Genomic DNA, 24,131 nt, shown 5'->3' with positions numbered 1-24,131 from the left:
TGAAACCGTCCTGTGCTGAACATTCGCCAGTATTAGCATAATGGAAATATATTGGTATTGCTGTGTATGTTGGCCAAGAAGTGGCAGCGAAGTGCAGTACAGAAATTCCCAGCAAATGTTTGAGGTCTTTTTGACGCTGTGATGCCATTACAGTTCGTCTGGCAGAGAGCACTGAAAAGTTTATTTGTCAACTATTAAAGGGGAAGTGCGCTATTTTTACATATCAAAGTCTGTTTACAATTCATGGGGAGTACTACTGTGTATGTGGAAAAAAGTTGCATGAAGCTTTTTGTGGCTCCCGAGGGAGCTGTGCGAAATCTGATGAATGTCACTCGGTTCAGTGTTGGAAGTGAAGACGACAAGTTTGAAAATGAAAAAAACAATCCCTGCAGCTGGTTCCTCATCTCTGGTCAAGGTTAGTGGCCCGGGGCTACATCAGCCACTACTAGCATAATATAACCAAATCTCCGACCAAACCTTCAGCAGCCGAGGTGCAGTGTGGGTAATGTAGGCGCCAGGTGCAAAGCTAAATCTAAATGCTTTTAAGTGTCCTTGTTAGTACTTATTTGGGCTGAAAATAAAAAAATAAATAAAATTTAATATTGGCAGTATCAGCCTCAAAAATCCAGAATCAGTTGGGCTAGTATGAAAAGAAACCCACATATAATAGACCAAGAACCAATTACTTTCACATTGTCATGTGAAACCCATGTTTCTCCAAAATGTCAATATTTCATGAGTGAAGAAAAACAGGCCTGTTCTTAGCTTTGTAACAATGCATTTTTTACCTAAGAAAACAGGTTTAAAAGTAGCTTAAAAAGTAGGAGGCTCTTCTCAGCCCATATAAGAGCTTGTAATGATTGCGTTTATCTGCAAAAAAAATCAAAAGCACCCAATCTAGAGATACATGGTTTTCACTGGATTGTGACAAAAAGTTAGTCGTTATAACATAGCAACGTCTTCTGTTGTAACAGGAAACATTTCTTTAAAAAAATGCAGGTTCCAAAGGAAAAGTATATTGAATGCTCAGGAACATGCCCCCTATGAAAACTTCTTAGTCATCATGATTTATGAGTAAGCATTTGTCTAAAACTCACTGAGGTGTTGGTTTTGATTGTAACAATGGGAGAAGTCACAGTCATAGCCTCTGTGGAAGTGCTAAGTATTGAAGTGACAGTCAGCAAGGGACAAAATTCATTCAATGTTTAACAAAGGCCTGAGGCAACGGGTAAGAAGAGATATAATGTTGTAGATAAAAGAATGAAGAGACCAAATGGACTGAACTGACTTTTGGTATATATCATGATTTCAGAGTTGAAAAAGTAGCCTACAGGACAAGCTGACAAAGGCAAACTGGACAAGATAACACTATGAATTTGTACAAAACCACAAAATTTGATTGGTAAAATTCTCCTCATACATTCCCAGATGTCCTTGTGTGTGTGTGTGTGCAGTAAGTGCTTATTTTTTCATCAGCTTGGAAATTTCAACTAATTCTAAGCTTTTTCAATTTAAAAACGGTTGAGATCAGCACTTGCAATTCTACGCTGGCCAACACTGATTGAAGAATCTGTCAAGAACAACACTAAGAGTTAGGTCTACTTTTTGTTCTATGGCTTAACTTTTCTATCTTTGCCTTTGTATTCTCACTATTTAAAATTCGTAGTTTTCTGCAGGGAAAACACTTCTTCATACAGTTTCTCCAAATGCTGCACAATGACGGTAAGTGGATTTTCCTCTTGTGAGATACCACAGTGTCTTCACCGGTGTCTGCATAGAACATGACGGATGTTCACCTTCACTGCACCAGAGACAGATCATTGAATGCCTGATCAGATATCCATCCTCTCTGTGTGGTATCTGTATAATATGTTTCCAGAGCTTCGAAAAGAAAATTCCGACCTGAAGACTCATATTGAGAATATGGAACAGTCCAAATTATAGTTGGCAATGGGATACAAGTAAAAGGTTTATTTGCAAAAAACTTGATTTTAAATCTCTATTTTGACAAACACTCAAAATGCGGTTGTCTCCATTTCTGAGACAAAAAAAGCCAAGGAAATAATTTGTTACCTTAACTGCATTTTGCAAACCAGGAAATTACTCTCACGACAGGCTTGAATAAAGCTTCCAAGTTGTGAGATCACGAAAAGAGAACATCCAAAACTGACAGTGATACTAAGCTAATTATCCATCTTGTTGTAGGGAAGTATCACAACCACTAGATGGCAATGTTTGGTTGTCAAATAAGTGTGTGGGGATTGGTGAAGGTGCAGTATGTCCTACGTAGACTTTTGAAACTTCTATAAAGGCATCTGAATTTGCTGTTTTATATTGTTAATGTTTTTGCTAAACAGCAAATCCAGGTTGCTTGGTTCCAGTACTTCTTGATTACATTAACATATCTTTTTTTTTTGTTTATGTGCAACATAATTGTCCCATTCTGCTTTATTTTACTTTGCTTCACTTTACAGTGCAATCAGATTTGTATGAGCAGTGCTCTCATCACTTTAACCAGAAACACCCAAATCAGTGCACTAATTGCTTAAAAGAACATTTCAAATTAAATGAGCTTGGTGTTTCTCAGTGGAACGGATTGTGTAGACAAGAGTAACCCCAGCCCTGGAAACGAACTGTGCAAAATACTTCAACAAAAAAGCGATTTATTCACGCATTCAGCTCACATCACATGGTTTTGCTGCATGGTGCTGTTGCACATGATATGCACTGTAATAAAATGTGATGGTAACCTCTGGTGATGAAGTGCTTGGCGTGTGTGCTTGTGCGTGCCGGGGTGCGCTCGTCACTGTGTGTGTGTGTGTGTGTGTGTGTGTGTGTGTGTGCGTGTTTGTTAGTGAAGCAATGTCACTTGTAATATGTTACTGTGAGAAGTAAAAGGTCAAGATGACAGATCACAGAAAAAATAAAAAGCCTCCTGCCCCTCCTCCCCTGACACAAGCAGCAGGGCTTGCTAACAGCTTGTCTTTTAAAATGCCAATATTTATTTAAGCCTTTGTCTTGTTATTACTGTTGCCAATTCGATTCTAATTTATGGCCCATTTGTAATAGAATCAGTCTTGGGCTTTTTGTTCGTTTCAGACAGCACCGCCTTTTGATGTGTTAACAGACAGATTCTGGGTTGGAATGCAGCTCTGCATTTCCGTGATTGAAGTTAGCCAGTCAAAGCTGCATTTAAAGATTGACTGTGCCTGTGACCATTAAAGAAACGTTTCTCTTTTTGGCTTATATTCCCTTTGAAGCCTGTTTAAAAAGGCAGTCTTGCAGATCGACTCACACCCATCTCCATATGTTTCTGCACCTATCTACTCTTCAAACCAGTCAGTCACCTGCTCACAGCCTGCTTTCAGCCAGCCAGGTTTTCCATCTTTATGGTGCCGTGAAATATCCACTATCAGCTTTAATCGGATATCCACATTTGACTGTTCAGCAAAACGTACCCACAACATTGGTCATACTACTCTTCAAAAAGTTTCCTCCTTCAGCACCTGCTTAGGCACGGTGTGAAGCAGCTTCGTCAGGTGGCGATATGACAGCTCTGTCTGTTGGGACAGCGGTTATAAAGATACAGAAGAAACTTTGCATCCAGTATTGCAGCAGATGAGCCTCGGCTGGAAGATCTGGGTTTAAGCTGTGTAGCTGCTCTGACATCCTCTTGAAGGGGAGAAGAGAATGAAGATGATATATATTACAACTGCATTCTACTGGGTTAAAAGGAAAAGGACAGCTGTAGGGGGCCTGCTTTGCTCCATCTATTTAAATCTGTTTCTAGTCATGCTACATTTACTCTGCAGCCAACAGATATGAGAAAACGTAGTGTTTTATGGAAGAAAGATGACCTGATATGTTTGGTTAATGTTTCTGAGGAACATTTCCAGTCATGTTTAAGTATCACAAGTGGTAGTCTTAAAAGTAGTTGGACTCCAGTGTCACAGACGTAAATTTTAATGAACTTTTAGATACACATTTGAACCGTCTTTGTCACGCCTGGTGCATCAACGATACTCCATTCAGGCAATTTTTAAGACACTGGTGTTTTGAATGAGGACACGCATCAGCAGACATAGTGAATCATTTTTAAAAACAATCACCAAACTATCATGCAGGCTCCGAGGCCCGAGACAGGGAGGCTCGATTCTCCAGGAGCAGTCCTTCCCTCAGCCCCAAGTGATCAGTTTCAGATTGACTCTCACATTAAAAGAGAAGACAAGTCAGAAGCCATTTACCTGCTCACAAAGACTCTTGGCTTAAGGCTCCCTCAGGAAATCAAGGTTATGGTCGATGCAATTGCTCCATTATTTTTATGAGTATATGAATATGCCGTTTGTCATTCATGTCCATCCAGTGTTGCAAAGCTATGAGAAGGTGTTGCACATAAATGCACCACATGAACTATACATATTCTCTGTCCTGTGTGTGTGATTATTATTTTCTCCTTTTTTTATGTTGTGGCCCTGGTTTCACTATTACGCAGTCTACATTTTTGTATTTCATCCCTTATTAGTATATTGTATGTAGGTTGTCTGTTCAGTAGTAGTACACTGTCTGAATAATTTATGATTCAGCTCGGCAAAACATTAGAAGTGGGTGCTGTAAAATATTAAAAAGTGGCTGCAGAAAAAGCATGTGCATTTGCTGGCGCGAAGCAGGCACACGCTGAGGCTGTTTTCAGGGGAGCGGGAGGTCTGCTGGAGGAAACACAGCTATGGGTTTAGTCCATACTTTACGAATGGTATCCAATAATGACAAATTTGACTGGCTGAAATTCAGTAGGGTCAGGTAGAAGTAGACCCAGTAGTCTGATGGTTCTTGGCTTGTCATGAGACTCAGTGACTGTCTGTGTCCTCTGGGGTAGAGGATATAACTGATATCTGTTGTGGCTGCTGTATCAGAGGGTAAAGTGTCATCGTCTTCTTGTACCAGCGAGGTGACTAATTTTTGCTGGTTTGCTTGGAGACTTTGCTGTGCCTCCCTGGCTTCTGCTTCAGGCTGCTGGGACTCAAAATCAGCACTGGAATGTTCCTCATGTTCCTGAAGCTTCATTGCTTTTCTCCTCTTTTCTAGTACAACTGCTTGGATGCTGGACAGCGCCAACTGAGGGAAGGGGCTAGACCTGCAGCGTGAGTGGCTTCTACTGGTGGAGGATAAAGTCCTCCACCAGGGCCACGGAGCACGTTGTTGAAATTTTGGGAGGTGAGCAGATCGGGCCTCTGCTTCTTACATTAATCAATAACACACTTGTCTGTGTAGATTATTTACATGATTTTTTTGCTGGAGTAAGTCAACATGTTCTGTAGCAATAGCCTGTGGTCCTTGAAGAAGAAAAAAACAATCAAGACACAAACGTATGAAGACTCATCATAACCACCAATGAGCTAAATGATGAGAAATACAACTCAGATTTTGTTTACTGATGCACAACAAATATAAGGAAGCTGTACAGCAGAATGCGGAACTCGCTCTGCTCTTAGTCTCTGTCTTTGCTCTTAAACGCAAGTTTTGCATGTGTGCAAAATGATTAACCACTCAAAAGCCCCCCCCCCTTAGGCATGTGAAAGCATTTTTGATGGAAAAATACAACACAACCATGGGCTTGGTGGCGTGGAAAGATTCTATGTTCAGAGGTCACGGAATAAACTATGCCGGGATGCAGGAAAAGGTTAAGATTTGTGGTATTTCGTGATGAAACCAGGGGAACAGTAACAATCCCAGATGAAGTCACGCTGCTTAGGGAAGTGGAATAATTTCTGACCTCATCATATTATTCCATTGGTAGTTAATGAGGCTTATAGGTGCTTAGTCTGGAAATGCTCAGAGAAAGGTGTGGGTGGATGATGAAAACCCTGATATCTTGTTCTACTGAATGCAACACAAAATAAGAATAAGAACAGTTTTTTCACCTCAGTGATTACATTGCAATGAGATTTCAAATGAGCTCAAAGAAGCTGCGCCTGATTATTTTCAGAGTGTGTTTCCGGAGATCATTTCTAAATTATTGTATATCATTTTAGGAGCACATTAAGTTAATTTAATGTTTTGAAATGTGGAGTTTTGTCAACCAAGAGCATCATTTAGCCTCCACCCTTTAAAAAAAAAAAAAAAAAGTACAGTTATCTATAGGACAAGTTGTTGGTTATTTCTATCAAACATCTCTTGCTCTCTTCATTCAAATGCAAGTGTTTTCCTTAACTATGTTCATTTGTCTGCCTTTGTATGAACCAAGCTTCGTACTATACTACAATTACTATATTTGTTTGTGTTCAATTTTGCTCAGTGAAAGCACTTATCAAGTCTACTGCACAAGCACAGATGAGTACTGTACTGAGTACTGATTTTTGTGTTTGCGGGAGAGAGAGAGAGAGAGAAATTAGCAATTGATTTCTGTTATCAAATTACTGCATCTGGAAAACCACAGGAAGTGCTGAATTGTACTCTTAATGAAAAGATCAGGAAATATAGGGGAAACTAATTGGGGTGGGGAGTGGGGGTGGGGGGTGGGGAGCTAGATACTGTAGCATCTGTTTCCCTATCTGTCAGTCTCATGTTTGTGGTTGAATTACCCTCTCTCTCTCTGTGTGTGCGTGTTTGTGTGTGTGTGTGTGTGTGTGTGTGTGTTGCAAACCCCTTGCGGCCATTCTGACTCCCAGACAGCTGTTTGATGACCTGGTAGCACCCCTTCTTTCCCTCCTACAGCATGTCACACACACATACGCACACAAACACGCTCCCACATAGCAGCCCGGCATGTCTGCCACCACCGGTATCCCCAAGCCATCACACTCACACATCCACACAACGAACACAATCACATGCAGACACCTTCGTTGCCACCCACTCACTGCTCTGATGGTCCAGCTCTGGCCATTCATAGCCGGAGTCTGAATAGAACATTTTTCATTATGCAAACATTTGCTGATTTTTGATGATCAACAATGGAAATAGAACATGTTTTCCTTGACGGTACATGAAAGCCCCTGTTATAAAAGGAACCTTGCATAAGGACACCAGGGCCAACTGCTGTACTGAGGGCTTGGGGATTTGCAGGTCAACTCCGATAACTCAACCAGATACAGCCCAAATAAAACAGGCTGAAACGCAGACAGCGCTGGGGGTTTACATGTGCTGTCGGGCAAAGGACAGGGGTAGAGCTCATGTACTCACTGTGAAAAAACCATAAAGAGGGGGAGCCTGAGTTTGTTTCTTTTGTAGTGACAATAAGTGTTTTGAATGGATGCTGTACACAAGTGGCTGAACTATCACGGCTTGTACTTGACGAGCCAGGCACATCTAGTACTGCAAAATCCACCACGGCAGCTCCAGGGACATTAGAGGTACAACCAGAGGAGACCCACATAAACCAAAACTGGAGCTAGGTTCCCATGGTTGAAATGCACATAAAATGCCCCAGTTCCTAAAATGATTCTTGGGGCCCTTGCAGAGTTTCTGCAGTTGGAAAAGGTCACTACTTCATTTATCCATTTAAACATAATTTGGATTTCACTGGATTTTCCAATCCTCTTTCTTAGTTTTGCGACTTTCAGCAAAGCTTGTAATAATGTTAACTTCATAATCGTTGGGGACTTGTTATGAGAGCTGAATAAGCATTTTGTCAAATGCACTTGGGTTAGGCACTGGACTCCAAAAGGATGTGCCATGCCCCTATTCCTGACAGTGACATTCATGTACAAGAAGGTGCAGCCCAACTGTCTGGAAAGTGTCCAATGTTAAGGCGCTGGGGTGCCATCTCACATCGTCCTTCTGGCTTCAGTGGACCATGATCGCTGATTTGCGCAGGAGCAGTTTGCGGCAGAGTGTGACACAGTCAGACTGAGAAAAGCAACCTTCACATCAGGTACAAACTTTCAGCATGAAGTGCTTTTCTTGACCGTTTTTCTTTGCAGCTGTGACCTGCATAAGCAACTACGAAATGGATGCAAAGATAAGTCGAGGTACACTGACTGTATCAAACCATCTCAGGTCTAAATATTCTTATATCACGGTAGACTGGTGATCTGGCCGGCATGATCCCTTCCATATTCCAGCGTCCTTCTGACCCTTAAAAGGACTAAAAGAGTCTGCACTCTGTGTGCCCCCCCTCCTCCCCCAGCTTACTAACAAATAACTGAAAATGACAATCAGGTCACTGGTCAAATGTAGGCTATTGCATCTCCATTTATGTGTCAAATCAATACTGAAAGAGGATTCAGTGGACTTTCTGACCAGGCAGACTGCATTGCACCGTGGGAAGGTTGCACAATATGGACTAGTGCGCTCCGAAGATACTGTCTCGTAGAGAATACCAGGAAATGTCAAGTCATGAGAATATTGTTATTATATTACTACAGGGAGAGGGAATATATATGTGATGCCCAGTAGTTTTAGATTTTAATTACTTTATGGTCCCTCACTGCGTTCATGTAATAAGAAGTTACTGCTCTGGTTAATTTGTATTTGTAAGCTACATTCCTGCTGTGCTTTGTGGCACTTGTCAGAACATTTTATATCACTGCATTATTACGAATCCATCATTTTAATATATCTAAATCCTCCTACAGGAACGCATATGCTACATATTCAGATTATGTGACTTCATGGCACTTTGGTATAATCTACCCCTTTGACAGTATCACAGTAATAATCCTGTAGGGAGAGTGTAATATGTTTGTGATTCCCAGTGATGAGTTTATAGTGACCTGACTGAGACTTATGGCATTTTTAATGTCAGAATGGCATTCTGTGACATTTTTATTACAACTTTGCTACTTACAGGTTTGCTGTGGTATTTACTGGTGTATGTAGCATTAGGAGAGTTCTTTCTCCTTCAGTAACACGGTCACTGGTTGATTGGAACTCGTTTGTTTACTATTGTCAAATACAAGTGTGTCAGCATGGTGTCTGGCCACTCCATAATAAATCCTAACATGTTTTTTTTTTTTTTTAAGCCGCGGATGAGCAAATAGTGTGGACTTAGAGCACATCCACACACTGAAAAAGGAATCACCGACCGGTACCCAAACACAACACACACACACGTGCACACACAGCCAGTCATCTGACAGTCCTTTGCTCAGTCAGGAGTGAATTGCGACTATAAACCCATTTGTGACGTCAGTATTACTGCATGTACCCCCCCCCACAACCAACCCTCCGCCACATCTCTATGATGATCTATTCTCTCCTCCTTGCTCCTCTCATCAGAAAGGGAGAGGAGAGAGATTGTACAGCAGAGAGATGTGGAAAGTCACTTGACAGCTCCCAAGTTATGGAGCCATAGATAGATAGATAGATGGATAGATAGATAGATAAATAGATAGATAGATTTGTTTTGTAGGTTCTGACCTTCTCTGATGGGGAAGTTTAGTGGAAGAGGCATCTGACATTTGGCCTGACATTTTCTTAAAAACCCCTCCCACCATAACATCTATAGGTGGGACCACGAGCCCTGCCTTCTAATTAACACATATTTTAATGCTGATTAAGTCAGCGTTGCGTCTCATGGAGTGTCTTGGGAGCTTTGTTCTCCCCGGAAACATATTATACTGGCAAAATATGACGCGACAGGTTTTTAGTATGAGCCTTTAGCAATGCAAAAAAAATAAAATAAAAAAAATAAAAATCCAATGAAATGATTTACTTCACAAAGTATGGACGATATGTGTCCATGTTGTCCTCTTCATTTCTCATCACAGTACTTCCATTGCAGTTGAAAAGAGTGTTTCGTCTTCCAAATTAGGGCATCACAAAAAAAAACAAAAAACAAAAACAAAAAACTTTTCTTAACTGTCCCTTTATCCCCAGTTACCTTAAAGGGGAACTTTACACATTGTGGCCAGTTTACTATAAGGGCACAGGTGTATAATGTTGGATGTGAAAGTCTGGGAAGATGACTCATTTTCACGTTACTTTAGTTATCTGTGACATCGCTTGGGGACCGGAGATTTTTAATAGGAAGTCCATGCACCGGAGCTGTGGCGTTTAAAAGACGCTGCAGCGTACGGTCCATCATTTTTTTTTTTTTTTTTTTTTGGTCGGGACTAAAATCAGAATGTCTCGCCCCTGTTGAGTGCATTTTTTTTTCCACCTTTCCTTGGAGATCTGTCTCCCGTTGGGCCTTCAACCGACATAAAGCGGGCGTGTTCGGACTCCTGCCAATTCGACAGCGACGGCAGCCGGATGGCGAAAATCTTCGGGGGCATCCGCGGAGCAGAGGAACTGAAGCTCCGTGTCCTCTTGTTTCCAGGTGGGGAGTTGTCCGAGTTGAGCCGCCCTGCAACCTGGGCAACTTTGCCGACGGGACAGTTGACTAACGAGCGAAAACTTCTGCAGGCTACGAGGCAGAAAACGTGGGCGAAAAGACGTCCTCTTAGAGGATTTCGGGGGCAAAGACCTTTTGGACTTTTTAAGACTTTTACAGCGGGGCACAGTGAAATATGGGATTATTTTGTCTCCGGCAATCCCGTTTGAGACTAATAGGTCCGCATTCACGTTCACAGGTTGTTCTTGTGTGCCTGTGCATCAGTGCCTCGCATCTGAACTAATCCACGGTGGCAGGTGACGGTGGAGACATTGACTTGCATTTGCCATTTCCTATTAACATTGCACTTGCCTTCGCACCACTAGTTGGTGTATATTTGTGTAGACCCCCTGTCTGCTCTGCCGTGCTCCAGTTTTCTGGATGGATTGACTGCATGAAAATCCCCCCCAAAGAAGGCGTGAATGGAAGGGAGGCTGTCGCCAAAGAGGGGGTCATTCCTGAGGAAAAATAAGAATAGAGGCGGTCAAAGGGCTCAGAGAGGAGGGTAAAACCGTTGCCTGAATCATTTGTGATTTAGCCCAACTCTGCCTGTATTATTCTGTCTTTGACTGAGCTACTTCCTGAGGGAGCTTTAGCGCAGAGAGCAGGGGAGGGGGGGGGGGGCAACGGACCTACAGTCCGTCTATCTATCCAGCTGCCCCTGCCTCTGCAGAAGCGCGCGGGCAGCAGACACACAGACAAAACGCGAAATCGCACGCACGCGTGCACATTCATCACACCCGTACACTGGCCCACATACACATCCGTACACGTGCGCGACGAGAGAGAGAAAGAAAGAGGGAGGGAGAGAGGGAGAGAGAGAGAGAGAGAGAGAGAGGCACGTTGGGAGCGGGTCCCATGCACGGTTTGCGGGCTGCCGGAGCCTCTACTGTAGTAGTCAATGTGCGTCTGAGTCTATGTGTGCGTCCGGCGGCTGCTCGCCTGCCTCTTCCCTGCTCTGCGATCCTCTCCTCGCCCGGGACAGGAATAAGGGGATACCGGGAGCCGCAACCATCCAGAGGCGGGTTGAGCCCCCACAATGCGCGGGGCCAGCAGATATTGCAGTGGAGAATCAGCGGTAGGCGCACACACAATGAAGATTGGATTACAACAACAGTGATTTTATTCGCAGCTGCGCGCCTATGAAGTGCTAAAACGGGGGATTTCAGTCATTCTTTTTTTTTTTTTTTTTTTTTTTTGGACACGGTGGGAATAATTCATTGCCAGAGATTCGGTGATTTTCTTTTTCTTTTTTTTTTTCTCTTCCTCCTGTTGTGCAGTGTTGGCGAGAGTGATCACCATCAGAGGCTGCATGGTTTCTCAGCGGAGAGCGGGGACTGTTGCAATGTCATCCCACACCACTGTTTCGGAGCTCCGTGGAAGGGAGATGCTGTAAGTACTTTGCCATGCCTGTTATTTTTCCCTGAATTTGGGTTGGGATGATCATACTCCGTCTCTGCCATCCCCCACCCACCCCCCGACCCCCCCTCTCTCCCTTCAACAGCGGGTGCCGTGCGGGTTTTACCCACGGGCGTCCCTTATCCAAAGTGCGGCACCCACACCACAGAAAGCACAGCTGTCCCTAAAGCACAGTCAACTGGGATTTAAACGATGCGAGGCAGGGCACTATGAGATGCAAACAAACAAACCACAAGAAACCAAATTCTCCTCTCTCAGCTCTTAACGTCAAGTGTTATAATTCCCTCAGAATTCAGAACGCTGGCGCAGTGAGCGGAGCGCAGGCTGCTTCAAAGCGCATCTGTACACAACATCTCAGCCGGCAAAATCGAGCTTAACACGTTTATTCCCTTGACATGAATCCCTGTATGCACATAAACTGACTGTACAGGTGAAATACACAGGGACGTGCCTCCTTTGGTAGTTGGGCGCATACACCCAGCGTCCCCCAGCTCTCATACAGTGTGACCACAAACGCCGTGAGCCCGGTTTGACCCCCAGAAAAGATGAGATAAAGGCAGAGCACACACACACACACACACACACACACACCACATACACAGGGAATGAATGGGCTTTCTGGGGATATTATCCAGAGGCTGGACGACACGTTGCGGGGTTTTGGTCGTGTCAGCGGTTGGCACAACTTCCAGCTCCTCTCCATCCCATACCAGGACGAACAAGCAGCGCTACGTTCAGGGAGATCCCTAAGACCGCAGCGCCTATGCTCCCCGTTGTAATGCGACTTTCGGGCCAAAACTTGCGTCCACCCCCCCTGTCGAAACGTGACAGAAAGCGAACACGGGCTTTGCCCTAAAAAAAAAAAAAAAAAAAAAAAAATCTTTCACAATCTAAGGAGCGTCTTGGCCGCTAGTGGAAGAGGCTGGTCCACGTCGCACCAGTAGGGGTCGCACTTGTATTGTGTTGGCTCCGTTCAAACTAAAGGAGAATGAATTTATATCCACTCTTCTCCACCTCTGTCTCTCCTGTCTCCGGGACTCAGTCACGTTGTTGAAGCGCAGTTTTCCTATTACAGAGGAGCTCTCTCTCTCTCTCTCTCTCTCTCTAAAGGCGTCAGCCTCAGCCCATGGAAGGGCAATCCATATTTTTATGACAGCAAAAGGAAATAATGTATTAACCCAATACCTCCCCCCATATAGACTGGAGGCCTTGACCATTCTGCCTTGTGTTTTTTCTGCTTTCAATATTCAGCAAGAGTATGTGTGCGGAGCATTGTTTTTAAGCATTGTTGCCTTAATTACTGCCAATCATACTTCAGAGGAACAGGCAAGAAGTAAGGGTGTAGAAAGAAACACTGGGTATGAGAAAATGAAAGGGTGGAAGAGTAAAAATTGTGTGACATTGATGTGATTTTTAAAGCACCTTTATTTACATATAGATGAAGGCAGCATTAGCAGATCCCAGCCCTGAAGTTACTATGTCAAAGGCTAATTCTTTCGAAAAAATGTAAAGGGTTAAAATTCAAGCCGCCATCAAGTACAGAACAGATTGCTCCTGCAAAGCAGCACTGCCGTGTTTCAAATTCATCAGCATTGTTCATGGCTGAATAAAGCCTGAAATCACCTCTGACGCTGGCCTTCAGAGATGGCTTCGGAGCAAAGATTCCTTTTCCGTTGGGCAAAGACAGAAACACTGCAGGTCTAGTAGAAGCGCAACATCTAACTGCTCTCAATGGCAATATGTAACTTGTTTGTGTTATAATCACATTACATTATAACATTACGTCAAAAATGTATTATAGTTACTCCCTTTTTCTTTATCCATTGTTTTCTTTTTTATGCTTTGGCAACATAAATGCATTTACTTGTCATGCCAATAAAGCAAATTGAAATTCAGAAAGAGCATTGGTGGTCTAATATGGGCCTCCATGCATGCTAATGAAGCAGAAAGTAACTGATGCAATTAGCACTAAAAGAAGTGAAAATAAAAAAGCGAGGAGACATACTGTAGCACAGAGTTTAATCTTCCGATATAGCACAAGGGGATAGGTGTGTTTTGGGCATCAGGTGCAGTGAGAGAGAGAAAGCGAGAGCACTGTTTACATCCATTATATAAGAGAATACTAGTGATCTCACTTCTTTCTTTGTCTGTTTCTCTCTCTCTCGAGCCACACACACACACACACACACACACACACACACACACACACACACACACACACACACACACACACACACACACACACACACACACACAGTGGGCTTGTAGAGAGCTAAAGATGTATGTGCAGTGGGCAGACAACATGTTGAAGCCTGAGTGGTAACAGACGATTACTTCCACTGGGCTTCTCATGGGCGCTCATGCACACGTCAGGGCACACAGAGCAGATGGCTGGGGCCTGAGAGAGAGAGAATGAATGAGGGAATGGCTGGGAGAAAATGGATAGAGGAATGAGGTGACAGAGAAGAATGTCAGAAGAGATGGGGAGTAGTATTTGTGTTTCGTGGGATACTTACAGGCTTACTCCAGTTGAGTTGGGGAAAATGGTCAGAACCAGAGCAGCAGAGGCTTAGATATCCCGACTTTTAGTCCCCATAGCATCTTTTGTTAGGCTCTCCCTGCTTGGTAAATGCTCAAGTCTTTCAAATTCCGGACTGCCACTTTGCAAGCTTTCCTTTAAAAATTTGTAGTCACTGAGCCCAAGCCAAAGTCACCGCTGATGAGACCCCTAGGGTTATTTTCGCAGACGTTGGACAACTCCTTTAGAGCCATGGCAGACATGCAATTGTTACTGCAGGTCGTGTTTTACCCTTCATGACTAGTAAACTGAATTTGCTGTGTAAAATCAGTGAAGAGCCCCTTTAATTTAAGCAGCCACTTTTCTGCCACATAGTATTTGTTGTAGAGCTTAAGAATTGCACTTAGATTAGCTGTGTCACAAAACAGTGTAGGTGGTACCAGGACATTTTGTCCCAGGATAAATGATGAGTTCGTTATGTGGCTCGCTTTTCCTTATCTGTTAAGCCAAAGTGTCCATCACACCTTGAACTAAATATCACTTCTTGTAGCTATGTATGTATCCACTTGATTAAAACTGTCTTATGATCCCCTCAAAATATTGTTACTTTGCATGGAAAGGCCAAGACAAGTTCTAATTTAAGCAGCACATTTGTATCCATACAAATTCTTTTTCTTGGTGTCTGTCAGGTATCAGAATAAAACTCCTGAAAATAAAAAGGGATGGAAGGATGCAGAACCAGGGGAATGAAATTAGTTGAGAGAAAAAGGAATTAGGCAGGGAGCGTTATGGCAGAGAGGGGAAATGTTTGAACAAACGGAGAAACAAAGCTGAGTTATTTTAGAATTAGTCTTTGTATAACTTTGCAGACATGGTAAGACACTTATAGAGAAAGGGAAGGAAGAGAAACAACTTAGAAAGAAGGAAGAGGAGAATGGAGGGTAGTGTTATATCGAGAATTCTACAACTACATCAGGCAACAGGAAGCAGGATCCAAATGTAGACACAGTTTACTAAGGTCAAAAGCCAGAAACAGGTGTACAAGTAACAGGCAAATAAGTCAAACAGATTCAGTAGTTTTCTATGAAAGTGTTAGTGAAAGTCATCCCTTACATACACTAGAGGGATGTTGAGGAAAGGAGGAACAGCAGAAAATCTGAAAATGAGAGAAGTGTGGAGGGAAATGATTGTTTGGACTTGCTGATGTAGAGACAAAGACCTGAGAGTGATGCTTGGAGATGGGATTACATAAAGAAAAACATGGACCTTTAGCATGTCTTTGGCCATGGAAGGGGGGTGAGTTTGGTGCTACGAAAACAGGGCTACACACAGCACCAGAAGCTCTGAAAAGGCCACTGAGAAGCTGCTTGTTGGCTCCCTGTTACTGTAGCTCCTTACCAGGTGTACCGCTAGGAATCTCTCTTTGTCTTCAGTGGGATCATTCCTATTATACTTACATACTATCATCACTTTTCCTCATTAGAAACTGTTTGGCAACAAAGACTGCTGATTGAAAATGGCTACACCAAGCTACGAAAATGCAAAACACATTTGTTACTTTGAGAGCTCAAAATTTGTGGTTTGCACTGGACTAGTGGATGATTGTGTACTGCCTATACGCATCTCCCACTGTTGGTGCGTTTCCATCCATGCTTTTTTGATAATGTAATTTTGTTGTATCTTGTTCTCTGTATTCAAAGAACAGTCGTGAATTAAACCATATTTTGCTTCAATTCTGAAAATCCATTTACGAAGGACCACGGAGGAGTGTGGAGTTTGTAGCATAAATGAAAAAAGGAATAACTAACAACTTGTAGTTAATGCAGCAGGAGAGAAAGTGGCCGAAAGTGGAGGAAAGATTGAAGGATAAAGGTAATAACAGACAGAAGAAGTGAAGGATGACAGTTAAGTGAATAGATGAATGGCCGATGAATGAATGCACAGTAATATAGGAGACAGTGTGAGATGGAAAAAACATACAGTATTAAGGGTAGTCATCTGAAAACCAGAAAGTATGTATATACACACTCACAGATGCGTCCTCTGGGCCATGGCATAGTAAAACCTACACTTAGCATCCTGGGTATCAACCATTCTGGCCGTGACTTTGTAAATAAATCATGTCCATAGAGTGTGTATAGTATGTGAATCTAATTTTAATGTCATTTAGGAAGATAGAAGGAAGAACGAATACGACTGCAGCAGTAAATGCAATCATATTAATCATCATGTAAAGATAATGCGGCTGAATTATTGATGCACGTGAAACCTAGTTGTGTGTGGACCAGAATCGTGGGCTATGTGGCGATGAAGCCTTGTGGGAATTGTGGCAATGGTGTAGCAAGAGAGATTTCACCGCTGGAGTGTGTATGTGTGTGTGTGTCTGTCTGTGAAGTGTGTTTTTCTGAAAATGAACACATTGGAAAGAGGAAAAAAAAGAATTAAACCTATGTTGTATTTCAGTTTCATATTCACTGATCACTTAGAGAGTGGCGGATTTTTTTTTTTTTAGACTTTAGAATACATGCATGTGCAGAGTGTTTTTGATTCGTGCTTTGTTTCAAATGTGAGGAAATATGAGTCTCTGCGTGTGTGTGCGTGCGTGCGTGCGTGCGTGCGTGCGTGTGTGTGTGTGTGTGTGTGTGTGTGTGTGTGTGTGAACGATAGCCAGTAGAATGGATGTGCCTGCCAAACATCATTTACTGTTGTGGTGCCAGGAAACGGTAGCCTTTGTGTGACGACAAACTGCCCCAATCCAATTTGGCTGGGGGATGCTCTCTCTCTCCTCTCTCTCTCTCTCCCTCTCTCTCTCTGTTTCTTCCTCTTTCTTTTTGTATATCTCCGTCTCTTTCTAAGCTATTACTTTTTTCCCTCTGTTTCTCTCTTTTTCTCCTCTTCTGTCCATTTTTTCCGTTATCCTTCTCTTCCTACAATCCCCCTGCATTGCTGAAGAGTTGAGACAAGGAAAGTGAGGAAAAAAACACTCTTTTTTAGTCAGATTTCCACATTGCCCATTGGGACTGAAAGATAATCTTGTCTACAGTGGACTCGCCTGTTACTATAAATACCATAATACACTAAATTGGTACCAGTTTGACCCTTTTTAAGACTCTGGTTTTGCCATGCACCATTACTATAGCTACCTACAGTGAATGCTGTGGGTGTGTGTGTGTGTGTGTGCGTGTGTGTGTGTGTGTGTGTGTGTGTGTGTGTGTGTGTGTGTGTGTGTGTGTGTGTGTGTGTGTTTTCTCCAAATAAATTTGTGGAGAATACTGCATGTCCTGACATGGTCTAGTAGCTTTCTATCATTCTTGGTTTGTACATAGTATTCATGAGGAAAGGTGGATACCTATAGAAACATTTCCCTTAGTCCCTGTGTGTATAGTATGCGTACTATACATTTGGAAGTATTTAAGCAACAGTATTGTTGTGGTTTGGAGCATTTCTTCTTCAGCTCCTCTGCCTAGATTTTCTAGAGTGTGTGGGCTTTATAACTCTCCTGCAACCTCCAGAAACTGCTGACGAAAAACATTTTAACAGAGTTTGATGGTCCCACTGATATTGTGATGCTAATACTGAAAAGTATTATATAAAATGATAATTGCAGCAGCAGCAGGAAGGTCTAGTAATTGTGGCGGTCCTTCAACCAGAAGCCTTGGGTTGAATCCCTCTTGACAGGAAGACTCCGTCCTGCTCAAGTGCTCTCCGGCAAGACCTTAAAGGAACCAGTATCAAGCCCCACATCACCATGTGGAGCAAGGTGCTGTTCAGTAGTTGACTATATCTTAGAGACTGGATTTCTCCTCAGGGGTCAAAATGGGTGCAGTGATGGTTGAGTGGTCAGTGAACTAGGCTGTTCTCTGAAGAACTGCTGGTTTGAATCTCAGGACCAGTTTGGAAATGTTTGGGGAAACTGTTCATTGATCAACATTACAAGTGACTGTTGTCGTACTATGTCTCTCAGTGTGAACGTGAAGCAGGATAGAGCCAGTCACTTAAACTATGAAATACTGTTTGTATAGATGAATATATATATATATATATATATATATATATATATATATATATATTTTAAATAAAGTATTCAATTGTTCATATATCATATCATTGTTCATAACATATCAGCCCTGTAGAATTACTTTATATCAGAAGCTGTCAGGGCAAAGCATCATGTAATCCTGCAGCTTTTTTGGATAAAGGACTACTTGACAGAGACAATAGGAATCCATTAGACGTCAGAGCTCTCTGCAGTGAATGGACTGAGATTTGGATGATTCATCCTCAGGTCTGCTCTAACAGTGTTTATGCTCAGTTGTGCAGGGGGGGAAAAGCAGTCCTCTGCTCGTTTTAAAGACACAGGATAACATAGTTAGCCCACTTGCATTGTTCAGGTCAAAATAGAATCTTCCACTGGGGTTTCAATTTCATTATAGAATCCAAAGGTATGACAGATCCTAGCCTACAGAAAATAATCTAAAACCACCATAATACTTATAGACAATAGACAATGCAGCTACAGCTTTCTCTCTTTTCTTGGGGTAGGCAAGTTTGGGAAATAATGGAAAACTTTACAAAGACAAAGTATTATTATTTATTATTATTACAAAGTATAACGTATATAATTACATGATTTACCAAAACATATTCGGATTAGGATCCTTATGAGAAAAGTTTTCGACAACTGAGAAACTCAGAAGGCCAGTTAAACAACTGTTGGCAGGTGTAGGTGGCACAGCAACAATTTGGAAAAAAATGTATAGCTAAGTAGCTGGTTCTTTTTTATATATATATACAATATCATTATACCTAGAAAACAGGCCAAAACATACTGTTTTAGTGTTACAAAAGATTTAGACATTCTCGGTTTGCATTGCCAACATATGGATGGCTTGCTGTGTTGTTTACGGTGTTGCGTTGTTGATTATGTTAATGGATAGGAATGCTTTGTAAATGAGACAAATTTCTTATGATCTTATGATCTCCGTGCTTAAATCTGCACTGCCCCCAACAGCGGCATGATAAACGACAGCTCCTGTAAATCAATCATGCACCAACAGGCTCTGCACTGACGCAAAAACATGCAGTCCTGTCAATGAATCCATAAATCTTCAACAGTGCACATGGACACATTATGTGGCCATATGTTTCATGCTCTTCTGATTTTGCTCACGCTCTACTGTTCAGCACACCTGCTCTATGTCTTACACATGATGAGAGACCTACACACACACTCACTCAATGTTTCATGCTCTCTGAGCATTGGGTGTTGAGGCCAGTGAGTGTTAGCTCTGCAGGGAGAGGGGTGGTGTAGACTGTGAGATGATGATGTCACTTTGCTCTTCTGTTTGTCCTGGGTATCACTCACACTATCTCTCACTTTCACATGTTCCCATATTCATATGGATATGCACATTCTACAATGCACACACACAAACGTTTCTTTCAACTGAGGAACCCCCCCCCAAACCTTCTGCCTCCCTGTCTGAGGCCCGCAGTGCTACTTCAAAAACAAAAGAGAACACTATCTGGCATCCCAAGCTATTTATAGGACTCTGGCTTATATTGGTCTGTTCTTTTCAGCCTTATGTATCTTCCTTACCTCTAGGGTTACAAAGTGAACTCTGTGTTTGACAGCTGTTTCACCACTCTGTGCATTCAATCATTTATATGAAAATCCAATAAATACAGGTGAAGAAAGGTTCAAACCAGCATCAGCATCATAGAGCAGGTGTTTATGACTTAAAATGATATTAAATGACAAATGACATTAAATACAGAGTATTTTTTTATTCCCTTGTCACATCAGAGTTTCTTGATGGCTGAGCAGAGATATGTTTGTATTACTTCTTATCATACAACTCCAATATTGTTGTGCTTGCAATATGGTGTCCCTTCTATTGGGAATGTTATTAAAAATCACAGTATGACGATGGCATACACCAGTTTTATAAAAGTTTTTATAGTTTTATACAGTTTTATTTACTGTCACACCATCACTGAATCTTTTAGAGTAGGTTCAGTGCAGTGAGAACAAAAAGCTTGAGTCATCTTTTCGATTCCTGTTAGGAAGCTGTGAGTGGTTTGTCTATTTTGGAAATGTTGGTTATATACTTTCTGAACAAGACTACAGCCTTTCCAGTGGCTCTGTGAGGCCACACACAGCGGTGCTTTGAACTAAATGCCAATATCGTCATGCTAACATGCTCAGAGTGACAATATTAACATGCTGATGTTAAGAAGATATAATGTTTGCCATCTTACTCTAGTGTGTTAACATGCTAACATTTGCTAAGTAGCACTAAACAGGAAGGACATCAGGTGGATGAGAACGTTATTACTCTTACAGGGTATTTGGTCATAAGCAAAAGTACAGGACAAACTCAAAATTTGACCTGATGATGGTGTTGGATGAAAAGTTAAGTCATCACCAAAGATATTACAGCTCCTCAGGGGATCCTGAGGGGACATGAATGTGAAATTTCATGGTAATCCATCCAGCAGCTGTGGGGACATTTCATTCAAAACCACAAAATGGGAACCTTATGGTGGCACTAATGGAAAAGTCAATCAGGAGATATCACCTGGGAACCATTAGTCTGTACAAAAAATATGTGCCAATCCTTTTTGCAGATCTTGAGATATTTTAGTCTGGACCAACAAGGTGGTGTGAGTGACAGACTGCAAGGCCGACATCGTAGCCCTTGAGTCATGCCACTAGCAGGGCTAAAAGAGTGAAGAACTGTGAGTTATAATGTATGCTAGAAACCTTTTACCCACACTGTATATGAGATATGCCTCAGCTCCATAATAGGCAAACCAAGTCACCCACCACTATGTCAATCTCTTATGCACACGTACATGCAAATAATATCATTGTCCTGCCCAACATTGCAAATAATGGAATAACTAAAATATCCCACCGGCAGGAAGTGGAATAGAACCAAAGTACATAAATGTTCGTCACAGTCTCTCTGTTACTGTCACTCGAACATCCTCCTTGTAAGTTGTGCGTCAATCCCTCCTGAAGGTGGAGTGTTAAGATATTACACTTGTAAACTGTATAAATATCTGCCTGCCTCTTCTGAATAGCACAGCTTGTTCCTGAATCATCTGTTCCTAGCAGTCGTGACCATAAAGTATATACTTGTTAGTCATCCTTTCTTTCTCTCACCCCTCCACAACGTCATCTCAAGGCTATCTCCCTCCCCACAAGGTTTATGTGTTTAATAACGTTACTGAGACGAAGTTGAATAAAAAAGAAATATGCTACCTGAATGTTTGGACTTAACGTGCTCTGCATTAACAGTTTATCTCCCTTGTCTTTCTCTCCCTGCCATTATCTTTCCACTCTTCTCTCTCCCATCTCCTTCTCTCTTTTTGATCTGTCTTCATCTGTTCTGCTTACCCTCATCCTCCATCCATGCAGGGGATGAAGTGGTTTAGCAGTATGTCCCTCAGCAGCAAAAGGAGTAAGAGGAGGAGTAGAAGGAGCAGCAGCTGTAGCAGTGGCAGTGGTAGTAACAGTGTGCTGCTCCCCTTGGCTCTCCTGGTGGTGGTGACCCTGATTGTGGACCCTGTATTGGCTCAGAAGCAGCGAACTGGTGGCGCCTCGGAAAAAGTGCCGGTTCTGAACATTGCTGTTATCCTGGGACGCACACGCTACATCTCTGACCGGGACATCCGGGCGCTGTGGAGCAAGGAGGACCCCATTGATGTCAATGTGGTCACACTGCTGGTCAACGAGACTGACCCAAAAAGCATCATCACTCACATGTGCGACCTGATGTCCGGGACCAAGATCCACGGCGTGGTGTTTGGGGACGGCACCGACCAGGAGGCCATTGCCCAGATTTTGGATTTTATTTCCTCGCAGACGCTAATACCGATCCTCGGCATCCATGGAGGGTCGTCCATGATCATGGCTGATAAGGTATAGAGGAATGTATGGTGAATCATGGGTTGATGGATGATTTCTGAAAGAATCTTTGACTACACGTTTGTTGTTGATGAATGGATGAACTTGTATAAAGACTAAATGGGTGAATGGATTAATATGGTTGCCGGATTGCTTTGGCTTGCAGTGATGTGCCAGAGGTCCGGGCTTTGCAACTCTGCTGAACCGAAAAAATCAAGCACACACTCACCTGTCAACTTATACATATTTGGCTGTTGCTGCTGTCGACAGCCTGTATAATGGTAGTAGTATCATGCTAACAGAGTGAAGCTGCAGTTTACAAATATCAGTGCAGCTGGTGACTAGAAAAAGAAAACACAAAGAGGAACCAGGCTGGCAGTGGTGGAAAGAGATGATGTGGAGGAAGTAAAGGGGGGTAGGAGTATGAGGTAAGTATCTGCAGAGAAGTGTTGGAGGAATACAGCTGGAGAACAGGAGAAAGGGAAGAAGAAGGGATGACTAAAGAGAGCAGGGCGAGGGGAGAGGAGGAAGTATGGAATGAGTGGGTATTTTGGCAGTCCAGCTAACAACGGATACATGGTACGGTGAGCTATAATCTAGGAAGTCTCCATTCATTGTGCAGGATTCCCTCAGACAAGGAGCAAGAGTCCTGATTGGTTCTTCCATTTGAATAGGGTATGCCCCTCACCTGCCAATCTCTTTGAACTGTGAATAGGAATAGATGAACAGCGCATGATAGTGTGGATTCATGAGGCAGTGCTTAGCTCCTGGGATTCATCAGTTTCACAATAGGGACATTCTTATCTATTATTATTTGCCCAGAAGATCAAAGAAGGCTTACCAGACAGTGTGTTAGCCCGACTAGCCTTAGAGATGCTACATTTAGCATTTTGAAATTTGAATGTGTCACTGTCAAGTAATTTATGATACAGTACTTTGGTGTAATTACCGTGAACAAATGAAACCATGGTCAAAATGAGTTGTGATGTGTTTTCTCCTGTGGTATTGTTAGCGCTAGTCTTCAAAATTACCACCACACTTTCTGTAAATTCTGTAGCTTCCTTCCCGCAACCTAGTGTCCCTACTATGTGTTTGTCTTTTCCTGAGGATAATTTATTTTTCTATAAACCCTTCTTTTTCTGTAAGACCCTCCAGTGCAAGAAAATCACAAATCTTTAGCTTCCAGTCGCACTGGAAGAATAGCATCCTTCTTCCTATTTCATGCCACAAAGCAATCTCACTCTTAAGTAGTTCAGCATATTTCCCACCAAATCCGACTCTGTGGCCCACAATAAAACTTGTAGTGCAGGGGTCCGTGTCGACCTTCTCAGTGATTATTACATTTGTTTACAGTAAATATATGAATGTCTTGTTGCTGCAGTAATGCTTTATTGATCCTGTAATGCTAAACATGGCACCTTCAAAAATGGGGAGGGGAGGGAAGGAGAAAAGGGGTTAAGTGTTGGAGGAGAGGGGAGAAATATGGGAGAAGGTGAGTGTTGGCACAGAGGACGTGGAGAGGGGAAGAAGAGAAATGAAGGGGTGAGGGATAATCCCTCAATTTGACCAGAGGCGAAGTCGGAATAGTGGGGAATTACAGAATGTCCTGATTGGCACCTGCCACACACCACCTATTTCAGCAGCACACACACACACACACACACACACACACACACACACACACACACACACACACACACACACACACACACACACACACACACACACACACACACACACACACACACACAAAGACACTCACAAACACACCTTATGTCCCTTGTCAGCAAGTGTCATTGAAACAGCAGTGCTTCAGCTCCATGACAGCAGGAGTGTTTCCTCTGCAGGAACAGATGAGGAGAAAATAATCCACTTCAAAGTGCTCGAGCCACCACTTTGCCTTGTCTTTGTTTTGTTTCTCACGGTTCACTTCTTACCTCACATCCTATCAGTCTTTCGCTGCCAGC

General features: G+C 42.6%; 1 protein-coding gene across 1 annotated transcript in view; it reads left to right on the top strand.

Annotated features, from left to right (window-relative positions):
• The first annotated feature begins 21,669 nt into the window (after positions 1-21,669).
• grin2aa (glutamate receptor, ionotropic, N-methyl D-aspartate 2A, a) overlaps positions 21,670-24,131 on the top strand; it is a 122,132-nt gene continuing 119,670 nt past the window's right edge. The window contains exon 1 of the mRNA XM_040122483.1: positions 21,670-22,179. Within this exon, the coding sequence (XP_039978417.1) occupies positions 21,670-22,179 (510 nt within the window). The remainder of the gene's footprint in view (positions 22,180-24,131) is intronic.

The sequence above is a fragment of the Xiphias gladius genome, chromosome 3 (assembly GCF_016859285.1).
Source record: "Xiphias gladius isolate SHS-SW01 ecotype Sanya breed wild chromosome 3, ASM1685928v1, whole genome shotgun sequence".
NCBI lineage: Eukaryota > Metazoa > Chordata > Actinopteri > Istiophoriformes > Xiphiidae > Xiphias > Xiphias gladius.
Note: the sequence above shows the minus strand (reverse complement) of the source record. Positions and strands in the feature narration are given on the sequence as shown.